Genomic DNA, 14,491 nt, shown 5'->3' with positions numbered 1-14,491 from the left:
AGCTGTATGGTTCGTCCTATTGTGCCAATAGCAGCTCTAAAGAGGGGCATTCTTGGGATTAGGGAAACAGCATGTGGAAAATTAGACTCCAGATTGAAGATGAAGCTTTCCTATATCCTTGCATTAATTTGGAACCTAACCTTGGCATCTGCTTCTGCTAGTGTTCAGTTTTCTGTTGCAAGGTCTGATTTTGCAGGCCAGTTCAGACAGAAACCTTTTGTTCTTTTATTGATCTCTGTAATGACTCTGAAAGCTGGGAGAGGAGGGGGGGTGCGTGCCTGTGTTTGCCAGCCAGACCTTCTAACACAGAACCCCGCTGAGATTTGGAGACTGAATTGCACACAGCGAGAGCCAGACAGCCACCTCATAAGAGTCAATCCCATCAAGGGATGCAAGGATGGAGGGAGGAGACATGATCCGCCAGAGTCTGCGCTGCATGTGCTAAGAAACAAACACAATAAAACAAGGGATGTTAATTTCCGATGCTGCCTCCATCTCTGGGCATGCGTGAATGTGTGCATGTGGCTGGCTTGGCACTGGTACAAATGAACACCCATGCTGTCTGCAAAGGATAAAATTGGAAGTCCAACACATTCGCAGGCCGTGCAGTTGGGAACACCGTGTTCGCTCCTGATCCAAGGGCTCCTGCAGACAATTGCTGTTCAGCTCAGGGAGGCAGGTTGTAGTCTGGGGTGCAATGCTTTTTATGATGTGCTTTCCCTTGGGAAAAGAGCAAAGCCTTCAGCCTAGCTTCGGTTCTTGGGATCTTGCTTCAGAATTCCCAAAGAATGTGCCCCTTCCATTGTTCCTAACTGCACATGTTGCCATTTCATCTCTGCACCCCAAAATACAATGCCATCCGGTTTCTTGCTGGGTAGATACCCAACAGCAAGCCCCTTAATTGAATGGACCTGTTCAATTAAGCATCTCCTTTCTGATCCTAAGGACAAAATCGCAAGTAGGGTGGCCACATTTTCCAGGCATGTCATCAAATAACACACCCCTGATGACCATTTATTGATGTACAATTTCTAAAACTGTGTTTTTCAATCTTGGTTGCTTGAAGATCGATGGGCTTCAACTCCCAGAATTCCCCCATCCCCAATTCTGGGAGATGAAGCCCATCCACTTCAAGCAGCCAAGATTGAAGAACACTGCTTCAAAAGATGTCCCGAGTTGCCCACTGGGCAGCTTGCAAATCTATTTATTTATTTGTATTTATTTATTTCTATTTCAAATTTGGTCACTGCCCATCTCACAGAGCGACTCTGGCCGGTTTACAGTAAGAACAAGAACACAAACCCGTTAAAAATACAGTAAAATCATTCTTAAATAAATAACGCAGTCCAAGGCGTCGATGTTTAAAAAGTCCTTAATTATTAGTTACTTAATTGCTTTAGTGTGCTTTCCTAGGTTAACGCGCAGGGATCGTTTGATGGTAGCAAAGCATGCGTGCATCCCAGGACACACCGCAAAACATGGGAAGAAGGGGGTGCGTGCACGCATAGACGCACGCATGCTTCGTCCCGAAAAATGCCACCACCTGCAGCAGGCGACCGGCACGAGCCTGCAGCCACCCGGCGCCGCGACGGCGCAGGCGCGGACTCTCGGCGGCAATCGGCGGCGAGGGCGCCTGCGCGGGCTCTCCGGCCGCGCGCACGGCCTCGCGTGGGCACGCCAGCCAGGCGGGAGCGCGCCCCCTCCTGCCTCCTGCCTCCTGCCTCCCGCCCTTCCTCCCTCGGCGGGCGCCGCCATGTTGGATGGCGCGTGTGGGCGGCGGGTGTCAGAGGCGGCGGCGGCGGCGGCCGCCGGAGCCCCGAGCCGAGCGACGCCCGCGGGCCGCCGCGGCAGCAGGTGGGGGGACGGCGCTGCGGGGCCGGGGCGGCGGGGGCGCCGCGTTCTGCCCCTGTGCTCGTCCGGCGGGGCTGGCGCTGGCGCTGGCGCGGTGCTCTCGGGGCCGCCCGCTCCCCCCTGCTCCCCAGACTGCCCCCCGCGGGGCGAGGGCCCCCCACCCTGCCCTGCCCCGCCCCGGGGGGTGGGAAGGCAGCCGGGCGGGGGGTTGCGGGGGCCTCTGCCGCCCCCCGGCAGGATGGCGTCTCCCTTCAGCCGGGCTGGGGAGGGGGTCGCGCCCCTGTCCGGAGGGGCGGGGGCCGCCTTGTGGGTGGGGGCCTTCCTCCGGGCCCCTGCACGGAGGGCCCTGTTTGCGGGGGGTGGCGGGGAGAAGCGGGGGCGGTTTCAAGGCCCGTGTCCTGCGCGGGCGGCGGCGCGGGGCCCCGGACAGAGCGGGGCCCGTCGGTCGGCCCGGCCGTGGCCAGCGCGGACGCCCCCGCGCCCCCCGCGCCCTCCCCTCCGGCCCACGGGGCAGCGGCAGCCGCACGACAAAGGCGTCTGCGCCGGGGACCCGGAGCCGGGCGCCAGGGTCGCGCTTTGGCCGGCTCGGTTCGGTTTTCCTGCCGCTCGCGGACGCTTCGTGGACGGTGCCGACGAGGACGCCCCGTCGCCCGGCGTTGGCGCGGGACGTGCTGACGAGGACATTCGATTTTTTTCTTCTTTCGGAATTCGTTTTGGTGTCAGACCGGGCTGGCCAACGCGTCGGCGTCCGGCAGCATCCTTCCCGGCCGGCGCGTTTTATTGGGAGGCGGACGCTTTCGTGCCTTCAACGGAAAGGCGTCCGCTGGCGAAAGCTTTGGCCTCGGAATAAAAGGTCTTGGGCGGAAAGGTGCTGCCAGAGTCCTGGTGATTGTTACTGTTGCGCGTTTTTGTGGGTGTCTTGGAAGTGGCTGAGCAAAAAGGCGCAAGAGACCAAAGTTGTGAGATACCTAAAGAGGAGCGACAAGGAAAGAACTGGGGGGTGCAAAGGGGGAGCGCGTTGGTGTCTGGGCTCCTGGATATCTGAAAGGTGTTGCTGTTCGGCCAGCGGCTGGGCTGAGCTGGAGTTAGGGAAGCTGATTTGCATGTCTAGCAGATGTTCGCCTTTATTTGAAATGGGCAGAAAAAACAGGGTGGAGAATAGCTGGAGGCATGGTTCGCGGGGCAGTATAGTTCTTTAGAATCTCTTGCTTCACTTTCCTCCCAAACCGGAGGTTCTCCGGAATCCGACTTGAAATAGGCAGGAGGACAGACCGGGCCGGCGTTTCAGTTGGTTGAACCTGGGGAGGCGTGCAGTCAGAAGGTGCGCCTACAGGGACTGCGTTTTTGCCTTGGAGTCAGCGCTGGGTGGCTTTGTCTTTCAAAGAAGGGGTGATGTGCTTTCCCGAAGGGGGGTGTAATGCAGGCCGGGTCCTAGCACACTGCATTCTCGGTGTCCCTTTTGTTATTTTCATTAGGATGAGAGCAGCAGCAGTTTTAAATCATGGCAGTGAAGTCTGCAGGAGCTGGTATTTGTGTGTGTGTGTGTGTGTGTGTCTTCAGAGGTTGTTCCAGCAGCCCCAGAACAGTTAGGGGGAAAAGACGTTTTCCCCTTCTGCCCAGTCAACTGGATTCAAAGTTGTCAGAAAGGAGGTATCTGTTCACTGCTTTTCCAGTTATTTTTCTATCAGTTTCTGTTGCATTGTGCGCATCAGCAGATCAGATTCCTTTCTAAATAATTTGTTCTGTCCCTGCAAACATTCCTGGTTTTCTGCTGAATTCTTGTCTTGTTTTATTTTTATAAAAAGCTCTGTGGCGTTTGGGAGATATTTGAACATAATATTAATAGGAGTTTAACGTTTTTAATGCAGAGGGACCTGCCGTGATGAAATGCTGTGTTGATACTTGGTTTCTTCACTGCTGTAGAGCAGTGCAATTCAGAAAATGCATTTACATTTATGCCAATATTAAAAAATGGTGACAGACTGCAATCAAAAGATCTTAGATCTGCCATGGCTTGAATTTTTATTGCATTTTATGCTGACTGATTAATGGTTGTATTTTTATGATTTTATTGAAATTTTAATTGTTTTTATTGTGAACCGCCCAGGGTCCCCCATGTGCGGGAGATGGGTGGTGATAAAAAGTTGATTGATAAATAAATAAACTCCCATATCGGTTTTGGTTATAGGTGCATTGGTTATGCTAACCTTCCTTGACTTAGTGCCTTTGAGACTGTTGGAACCAAGAAGAGGTAAAGTCAGCCTCAACTCCAAGTGATTTTGTGGACGCACATGTAGCTTCCTGGGCAACAGTGTGGAAGTGGCCTGCCATTCTGGGATTTTTTTTTTTAACCTTTCTAATCTAGCCTGCAGCTCTGATATTTCTTGTGGTCTCCCATCCAAGTACTGATCAGGTTGTTCTGGCCCTGCTTAGCATTTGGAGATTAGCTAAGAATTTCCGCTGATAGTGCTGGAATTCAGAAAGTTGTTGGCCTATCTCCTCTGGAGGTGTCATGTTGAATGAGGCTGATTGTAAGTTATTCTGACACTGTGGGTACAGAGCTTGGGAAATCTGTACAGTGGAGTTATGATTGGGGTTTTCTTGATTCTCCTTCCCCCTTTTTTAAAAGAAAAGTGATTGAATCTAATACATAGGTATGGTAGAAATGCATTAAAAAGGAGTCCTTGCCCTTTTTGTGCACTTCCAAGTAACTTAGAAGGAGTCTGATGTATATGAATTGGCTCTACGTTGCTCGGAATTGTTATACCGGGGGCGTGGAGTTCTGTGGAAGCCTACTGTGGAGTGAGTTACATTGAAATATGTGAGGCATGGTCAGTCAAGCATGAGATTAAATTTATGTAGCTCTCCTGAACAGTCCCAACACAAGCATCAAGATACTTCTGTGGATATGAAGGGCTGACAATATTTTGGGATTGAGGTTGCAATGCACAAACCTAACTTCAGGGTTCTTGCAGTGGAAATGTATGGTGATTATTTTGTCTGGCAAGTAGGACTGCTTCTATGTTAAAATACCTCAGCAAAGTTCTTTGTGGCATTCCTTTGATGGTATGGATTAGCTGTATGACTATTTTATCATTGGCGAAAGGTAAATATATTACCACATAAATAGAATATATACATTTTTTGTAATACTATCATTAGCAGTGAATATTTCTACTCAGAATTAAATCCTGTTGAGTTCAGTGGAGATAACTGCCACATAAGTGTGTGCCAGATTGTAGCCTTTGACTTAAAATGGGAAGCATTCTTTAATCATTTTATTTACTGATATTTCCTCAGATTTCTTTTATTCATTCTGATCTTAGCAGGTGTCTTGCAAGTAAATTTCACGTGAAATAATAGTGGCATATGCCAAGGATCAAATAAACCAGTCTAACTAGGCCCATGAATTTTCAAGTTTTGACTTGTAGATAATGAATATTTTGGTTTGTTTGCAGCTTTCTAGCGTAAAGTAACATACTGTATGTGATATACTTATTGGTATATATACATGGTATAGGGACGCGGTGGCGCTGGGGGTTAAACCGCTGAGCTGCTGGGCTTGCCGATCGGAAGGTTGGTGGTTCGAATCCGTGTGATGGGGTGAGCTCCCGTTGCTCGTCCCAGCTCCTGCCAACCTAGCAGTTCGAAAACATGCAAATATGAGTTGATTAATAGGTACCGCTTCGGCGGGCAGGTAACGGCGTTCCGTGTAGTCATGCTGGCCACACGACCACGGAAGTGTCTACGGACAAACGCCGGCTCTTCGGCTTTGAAACGGAGATGAGCATCGCCCCCTAGAGTTGGACACGACTGGACTTCATGTCAAGGGAAACCTATACGTGGTATATATTACGTTATTACATATTACATAAAGGTACATATTTTTGATGTATTCCCAATATTTGGACCTTAGGAAGACATCATAAATTGTAGATTTTTCAGGCATGGGGCTGGCCAAAAGAATTACTGTCCAGTCTAGAAAGAGGAATCAGCACCTGGTTTGCAGCAATAGAATCTTGATAGGAAATGCTTGTCAGTATTTGAATTAGGGTTTGTTTTAACCTACGGGTAAAGAAGAGGGACGTGGTGGCGCTGCGGGTTAAACCGCTGAGCTGCCGATCGGAAGGTCGGCGGTTCGAAACCGCGCGGCGGGGTGAGCTCCCGTTGCTCGTCCCAGCTCCTGCTCACCTAGCAGTTCGAAAACATGCCAATGTGAGTAGATCAATAGGTACCGCTTCGGCGGGGAGGTAACGGCGTTCCGAGTCGTCATGCTGGCCACATGACCCGGAAGTGTCTATGACAACGCCGGCTCCAAGGCTTAGAAACGGAGATGAGCACCGCCCCCTAGAGTCGGACACGACTGGACTTTACGTCGAGGGAAACCTTTACCTTTACCTTTTACGGGTAAAGAAGAAGAGTCTAAAGCAACGTGGTCGTATTTTTAGAGTTCTGTTTATTAATTTTCTAGGTCTTTCCTTTTTATTATTAATTTTTAAGCTCTAACGTATTGTTAATACTGTTCTATATACCTGTACTTTTCTTCTCATAACTGGTTAAACATAGAAATGAATATTCCTAGCCAATATGGCCAAAGACCATGTTTGCTATGAACTGTGGAAATTATTCTATCTATCTATCAATACAAACAATAAAGTCAGGATAAAAAATAAACAAACAAATACTACTCTGTGACATCTGCAGAACCTCAAGTCTGGAACCCTTGATCGTAGCCACCGGGCTGAGATGCTGGCATCTTATAGGGCTGTAAGAAAGTGTGTGTTATGCTTGCTGTCATTTTCATTTTTTTTCTTACTGTTAATTTATTTACTAACTAATTCGTCTTTTGTTTTTAATTTTTAATTGGTTACAGCATAAATGCAATACAAATAAAACAATTCAATCCTGGGAAAGCTGTTGTAATCCACTTATGAGTCTGGTGGTTTGGAGCCTCCCTGGAAGGCATGGAATGGCAGCCTGTCAGTGACTTAAATAAGGTTATGTAGGGCTACATCATAGCTGTGGTGTGAATCCACCAAGCCAACCGTTCCTTATTTGCAACAGTTATTTTTGGTTTCTGGCTTGCGCATAGTAATAGGGTGTTTTTTTTAGGAGGTGAACTCAGAAGTCAACATACATAGAAACCGACTGTTGTGTTTGCATAGGATGCAGTTTTTCTGCTGCATCTTCAGACTGTTTTCCTGGGTTCCTTGGAAGCTGATCTAGCACTTCTGATGAAGATTAGTAATGGTCACAAATTTCCCTAAAAACAGCTTGGCTTGCAGTGCTTAGCTACCCTGAAGTGGAGACCTTGCTGAACCATGCTCATTTGGTTCACAAAAAGTGGTAAAGCTTGGTTTGCTGAATCTGCTCCATGGATCATAGATCAATTTGTGAAGTTATGCTCCAGACCTAGGATGCTTGAAATCCATGCCATAGCCATTGCTTATGGCAGTGGGACTAACTTCAGAAAAATCCGCCTGTAGGCTTGACCAGTTCTCTTCCTAGCCAGGATAGTGAGTTGGTGAGAGCTAAGCAGAAGCCTTCAAAAGGTGTCGGTGAGGCTGTGCTGAGTAACCTTTTCGTCCTGTTGCTCTCCAAGTGAAATCAAAGCTGGAACTGGCTGATAGGCATTGTTCACAGTAGTAAAAATAGTGCTTCCTGCTTATCCCAAGCATCCCTGAGTGAAGAGTGGAACCACTTGTAGGAAGCAGGCCATTTGTGAGGACAGGGAATTCAGCTTCCTCCCCTCTCTGTTAATCAATGCCTGCTTGAGGGCTTGTGAAGATGGAAGGAGTGTCTATAGAAAGCTACAGAATTATGTACTGGTTCCCCACTGCTCCTGAATTCCAGGTTTTAACTTACTTGGTCTTAAGTAAACCCCACTGAAATAAATGGCTAAGCGGAAAGTATTTGTTTTCAAAATCAACTTTGAGTAGCCTGAAAGGATCCCAATGCTCAATGGACTTACGGTTTCTGTAGCTTCTCGACATGCTTGGGATGACTTTTATGACTTTTAAAGCAACTTTAGTGGATAGTTGTTATATTCCTTATGTTGAACAAAAGGACAAATAGAAGAAGTTTGCTTTTAAAGATGTTCTTCATTCTTTAGGCAATCACTTTTAACTCCTTTGAAAGGTCAAAAAATAGATCCCCTCCTCTCCCCCTGCCCCCCTCCCTGAATTTCAGCTTTGTAGCTCCCAGTAAGGAAGTACTGAAGGAGCTTAAGTGGAGTTAAATTACATATTGTCTAAATCTTCCTGTTATCATTTCTTTCTTTAGGAGAAAGTTACACTTGTGTTTTGAAGGTTATTTAATGATGTCCACTGGTCCATGAGCCTGGCATTCCCTTGATCTTAACAAGTTCATCGTTGAGACTGAAGGAGTAAAGAATCGTGTGTCTGGGTTATTGTGATTTACGAGGTATAGTCTGCTCTCTGAAGCTGCAATTAAAGAACAAACTGTTGCTGCGTAAATGAAGCAAAAAACAAGCAGACAAAACCTTTGCTGTTTGGGTTATACAGCTTCTTGATTTTTATCCCCCATGCCTGCTTGGTTCTGATGCTAGCAGGGAGAGTATTAGAATTAACTAGCATCAGCAATGTTACTTTTAAAAGCATAACGTTTTAACCTTTGAAATTCACACGTCATGCAAAGCTGTAATAATTTGCTTTGTGGGTTAGCATGTTGTGCAAAGCTATGAGTCTGCAGGTTATTCATAATAGCTTGCTTTAGCATTTTAGGAAGATTTTTTAAATTGAGTTTGTTTTACAGTATGTTAACTCTGCATTTCGGTGGATAAAAGTAAAAAAAAAAAGAATTATATCAGGTATCCTACTCCAGTTGTAGGCTTGGGGTTTTTGTTTGTTTCTTTGTGGTCTAGCTTTCCCCAGCCTTGCACTGTCTAGATATGTTGAATTACAACTGCACTAATCTCCAGACATTTCAAGTAGTTCGTGTTTATCTACTTTTCTCTTCGTTGCATTCTTAAGAGTAAGCCCGTATTGTGCAATGTGGAGATATTAGCATAATACCAGGGTTGGAATTGTTTGAGGGCTTCTTCACATACCTTCGGCGCTCTGGTTTCTTCATTCCTTGAATAGCCATGTGTCTGTCTGTGTGTTTTGATCTCAGAAATACTTGGTTGACCTGTTGCTCCTCATGAATCAGATTTCCTGTTTTCTTCTTCCTCCCTGCTCAGTGATTTCTACTGATGGTTCAGCCAGGATCCCTTCTGGCTTTTATTTCAAAAGCACCAAATTGTGTAATGCACTTTGAAACACTCAGAGCTGAAAGGCACATGATGAAACAACCTTGCTGGAGTGAGGCAGATCCACTGATTGGGGATGAACGCCCTGAGTTCCCTGGGAGGTGATGGTACAGCAGATCCATACATCCTTCCTCAGGAATCCGTACTGTATAAACCTGGCCAGTAATCCATGTTTCCCCATAACTTTGCTAGAGAAAGCTGCTCCTGAAAGCATCTCATTCCCTTTCGTAAACTAGCTGTGTAAAGTTGTGGGGTAAATCTCAGCACTTGGATCCAATTCACCAATTCTTTGCTCAAGCTTTTGTTCTAGAAGCCTCCGTTAGAGGATAATGCAGAAGAAAAAAAATTAAAATGCACACAAACAAATATACCTTTAAGTGGGGGAAAAAGCGTGTCCTATTAACTTAACTTTTAAAAACGGATCCTGCGACCTGTCTGTTTTCCTAAGCAGCTAGGCACGTTGCCTGAAAGATGAAAAAGGAAATGGAAACTTTGTGTAAGTTCAAGGACTGTTGTTATCCTTATATGAAGAAAACTAGTCTGTCTGCATTGGTGAAACGACACTGATCCCCTTCCTTTTTCCTGAAATACATTTTACTCTCTAAATCTGAGTTGGATTCTTTTTCTGCCGATACGTCATGTTTTGACAGTTGGAGCATAAGAGAATTCGTGTGGTCTCTTCCAGTCGTCCTCACTGTTCTCTTCTGTTCTGTTCTGTTCATTTTCTTTTCTTTTTTTTTTGCCCTTTTTCACAACGGCACAAGAGATCTAATGTGTGTGTCTGCATATGGGCTTTTATGCTTAATGCCCAGTCCGTGTGTGTGTGTGACAGAATGAAATGTAGGGTTCACTTCCCTGTTTAGCTTTGGAAACAAATCTTTTGATTTTTTCCCCCCCCTTTTAAATGCCCTCTTTGGCCTACTGGTACCTGACGATTTGTTCTTTGTGAAAGATTTTGCACAAAGGGTGTAATGAAAGCTCAGTTCCTTCTCCATCCCAGTGAAGGGTCATAAAAAAGAGGCAATTTTCCAGGGGTTAGAAGAGCTTGAGGCCTCCTTCATGTATCTCCAGGAGAAGTGGCAGATCTCCCTTGCTCCTTTTGTGCCACCGGATTTGGTTGGATTCCAGACCTGCAGGGGTGCTTGTGCCCTTCCTTGAAATGGGGGGTGGGTGGGTTAATTCTAAGTCAACAGATGGGGGGGCCATCCCGTGCTTTTTCCCCCTAAAGAGGCACTAGAACTGGGACAGAAAACATACCTGACATGTTCTACATTTTTAGTAGAAGAACGCAGGTATTTCTTCTGGCTCTTGCCTTCGATCTTCCTTTTGGATGGCTGCCCTTTTGTTTAAAACTGTGACTAGTTCAGTGCCTTTTATTGTCTTGTGAACTGAGATTCCTACAGTTGTAGGAAAAACTTGTAAGGTGTGATTTACTTTCCTTGCCCATGGAGCATTAAGATATGAATCTGCTTTTGCCCTGTGCTCTAACACGGGGGTAACTTGGGTTAGCCATCCGCGTCGAAGGCAGGATAAAACACCATGCATAAGACTAATTATGCATGTTCCCTGCTCTTCATTTTGGAGTTTTATATGCTGGTTTTATTGCATCATATAGTGTAATAAACCAGCTGTGCAGATAAGTATAAACATTTATTACCTCTCTGCACACAGTTTCTCTGTGTCTACGTTGATGAGGGTGACATCCTACTTAATTAAAAAAGGCCTTTCCTTGTCTCTAGAACTGGGGTGCCCTAGCTATATAGGGACTTTGGGAAGTTATGCAGGGTGAGACCTGCTTAGGATTTGGAAATCGCAAGGTCGAGTGAGAGTTAAAAACAAAAAACCAGAAGAAGTCAGTGGTAGATCACTTCTGTGAAGAAAACTACCTGAAAGTGCCCGTATAGTTACTTGGAGTTGGGCATGCTCCACTGAAACACAGAACAGGCCTTGCTAGCTATCTGTGAGCCTTTTTCTTTTTTCTGTGCCATTTGTGGACTTTATAAAAATAAATCAGGGCAGGGATGGTCACCCTGTGACTTGCCTCACATGGACGAATTACGCCTTGAGTATCTCTCTTCCTGCAGCTAAGGCCCGCGTGGGGAGGAGCAGGTTAAATCGCTGCCAGGAGGTTGGGTACAGAGAAAAGAGTTCTCAGCTATAGGTGCCCGTTTGTGCCCCTTTAATGACCAAGCCTAGATTGGGTTAGAAATGGGGGTTCTGGCCGTTATGGAATGTAACCCTTGTGATGATCCAAAGCAGCTTCTAAGATTCTAAAATGCTTTACCAAACTTTTTGGCCAGGGATGGAGCTAAAAAAAGTCTGGAATCTCCCGAGGGCAAAGCAACTGTTTGCCATACTGTGGTTTTGGGAAGAATTTAGCTCCCGATTTGCATAGGGTTTTTTCCCCCCACCATTCGTAGCCCTGCCTTCCATCTGAGTCACATGCCGGGTTAAGAAGGCCAGAAAAGGCAAGTCTTTTTGAGGTCTGACACAGCCAGTGGCTGCACCAGACTTATCAGGAGGCCTAATTGCAGACATCACTTCAGTGGCAGGAATAAATCACCCGAACGTAAGAGAATGCGTGCTCTTTGACAATAAGCTGACAGATTGCTGCAACTGCTGGAGCAGCTCTGCCTCTAACAAGTCAACTCGTGTTCTGGTATTTTCAACAAGCAGCTGCTACGTAAAGTTTAATTTTGATTCGTGCTGCAGTTGCAACTTCATGGCCCTGTCGAGACCCTGTTTCTGCTGAGCTTACACATTTACTTGGCGATTCATCAGTAAACTAATAATCCACTAGGGCCTCTTCAAAAAGGTTAATTCCCTGCTAATGTAATGCTTTGCTTTTAATGAGAGTAATTTGTCACGTACTTTCTATATTTACCATGTGAGGTATGTTATTTTTCTCCCTGTCAGATAGCATCTTGACAGAAGTTCTGCAATCTTGATATAGGAGGATTGGCGGAAGATAGAAAGCTTTGCATGGGCCTCCTGGCCCAGACAGTGGGCCAGGAACCGTTGCACATGTGTATGCTTCTGTGAAGCAAGGCATGGAGAGGGTATCAGCATGCTGAACCCTGGGGTGGTTTTCCTGTGGTTGATGCCGTGGTGTCTGTGATCTGGGGAACCGGCCGAACTGTGTTACACAGAGCAACAAATGGCACTGCAGGGAGGAGAGGAAATGATGTCAGCAGAAGGTGCTCCAAGCCTGCAATCCAAAGTGGCGCCATGTTGTCTGTATCCACAGTTCAGTCCTCTTCCTGGCACTTTATTTGGCAATCGGAGCTGTTCAGAATGTTTTATCTGTGTCTGGATGTAGCATCCGACGAAGGGCTCTTGAAACTCTACAGTTTGCGCGTTGTTTTATAGCTGTGAAGGTGTTGCTGTAAATGGGGCTTGGATTATTTTTCATGACCAATCTTGGCTGTTTTGGCTGCAGACGATTTAGTTACTTAGGAGCCATTGAGTCGGGCTCAGTTCCTGGTGACCGTGTGAGCAAATGCAGGTTTCCTTCTGTAATTTCAGGAAGGCGACTCATCTCACGGGCAGATTGGATGTTAAATTTGGATTTGACCATCTTTCAAATTGCAGGAAAGCCATTACCGTGGTTACTAATGGGAATCCCCCCCCTCTTTTTAGGTCAAGCTTTCCAGCTTCGTTCGTACCTTTTATGAGGAGAGGAAATGACTTCATCAGAAGTGGCTCCAAGTTGGTCGTTCTTGCTCTGCCTTCCTACCAAAGGGACTTGCAGGGAGGAAAACGCCGCAGCCAGTCCCTGAGGACTTTCGGGAGGTGTCTGCCTTGATCGGGCTGGAGATTAAAAATGACAACTTCGTCGATTAGGCGGCAGATGAAAAACATTGTGAACAATTATTCGGAGGCTGAAATAAAAGTGCGAGAAGCGACTTCCAATGATCCTTGGGGTCCGTCCAGCTCCTTAATGACGGAAATCGCAGACCTGACTTACAATGTGGTGGCCTTCTCCGAAATCATGAGCATGACCTGGAAGCGGCTGAACGACCACGGCAAGAACTGGAGGCACGTTTACAAGGCTTTGACGCTGTTGGATTACCTGATCAAAACCGGGTCCGAACGGGTGGCCCAGCAGTGCAAGGAGAATATCTTCGCTATCCAGACGTTGAAAGACTTTCAGTACATTGACCGGGATGGGAAGGACCAGGGCATCAACGTGCGAGAGAAGTCCAAGCAGTTGGTATCCCTGCTGAAGGACGATGACCGGCTCAAGACCGAGAGGGCCCAGGCCTTAAAGACCAAAGAGCGCATGGCTCAGGTGGCCACCGGGGTTGGTAGCAATCAGATCACCTTTGGCAGAGGATCCAGTCAGCCTAATCTGTCCACCAGCTATTCGGAGCAAGAATACGGCAAATCTGGGGGCTCCCCGGCTTCCTACCACGGGTGTAAGTGCAAGTTACGGGCTGAGGCTTGGGGGTTCTTCCACACTCGGTGTCTCTTCTGATTGATGGTGGATAAAAGGAAATGCAGGTCTGTGAACCAGCTACATCAGTGTTTCTCAACCCTGGCAGCTGTAAGATGTGTGGACCTCAGCTCCCAGAATTCCCCGGCCAGTGTTGAAGTCCACACAAGGTTGAGAAACACTGAGCTTCATGGGCCTGGTGAGTGGCTCTTATTTAGTCTGGGTGCTTTTTCCTTAAAAGGAAGTGCTCATTTGGATGATCTCTAGAACATAATAATGGTCCTGAAGTTGGCTTGGAAATATTTCTTTCACTCGTACCTTCCTGCAGGCGTTCCATCCCATCTGGTTATAACTTTGAGTGTTATTCTGTTGTAGAGGACTTTGTTGCATCTTTAAAGATTGAGAAATATCTGAACTGTTGTAGGTGAAAGGTTATGCGATAAACCAAGTTTGTTAGTGTACAGGTGCTACAAGATTCTTTGACTAGGAATAATAGTTTTCTAAGATAATTGCTATGGATCTGTGAGAAGTGTGGTTGCCATTTTTTTTCCACTTTAGGCATCACTTATCAGACACACATAGTGGGAAACACTGAGGTTCCCCAGAAGGCTCAGACAGCTAAAATATCCCCTAGGAAGTGTGTGGAAAGTCTTTACTAGTTTCAGGGATACTAGAAGGGTCAGAATCTGGCCTGAGCGATTGCTAAGAGTTGGGATGCTTCTGTACGACAGCCAGCCAGGGGAATTTCCTGAGAGAGCAGACCTCTGCCTTTGGCTTCCTGGTAGGTTGGGAATGCGAAGCAGGTGTTAGGGTGCCAAAATTGGATCTACTCAGTGCCATCTTGCATAAACATCTGAGTTAACGATCATGCGCTTTGTAACAGAATAACAAAGACTCTCTTCTTGTGTTACAAGGAAAGCGTTTAGGCTGGATCG

General features: G+C 46.7%; 1 protein-coding gene across 1 annotated transcript in view; it reads left to right on the top strand.

The window, feature by feature from the left end:
- Positions 1–1,798: 1,798 nt before the first annotated feature.
- Positions 1,799–14,491, top strand: part of EPN2 (epsin 2) — a 28,026-nt gene continuing 15,333 nt past the window's right edge. The window contains exons 1-2 of the mRNA XM_063314956.1: positions 1,799–1,854; positions 12,761–13,539. Coding sequence (XP_063171026.1) covers positions 12,945–13,539 — 595 coding nt within the window. The 5' untranslated portion in view covers positions 1,799–1,854; positions 12,761–12,944. The remainder of the gene's footprint in view (positions 1,855–12,760; positions 13,540–14,491) is intronic.

This window comes from Candoia aspera, chromosome 14, assembly GCF_035149785.1.
Source record: "Candoia aspera isolate rCanAsp1 chromosome 14, rCanAsp1.hap2, whole genome shotgun sequence".
NCBI lineage: Eukaryota > Metazoa > Chordata > Lepidosauria > Squamata > Boidae > Candoia > Candoia aspera.
This window is presented reverse-complemented; position numbering and strand designations above follow the sequence as displayed.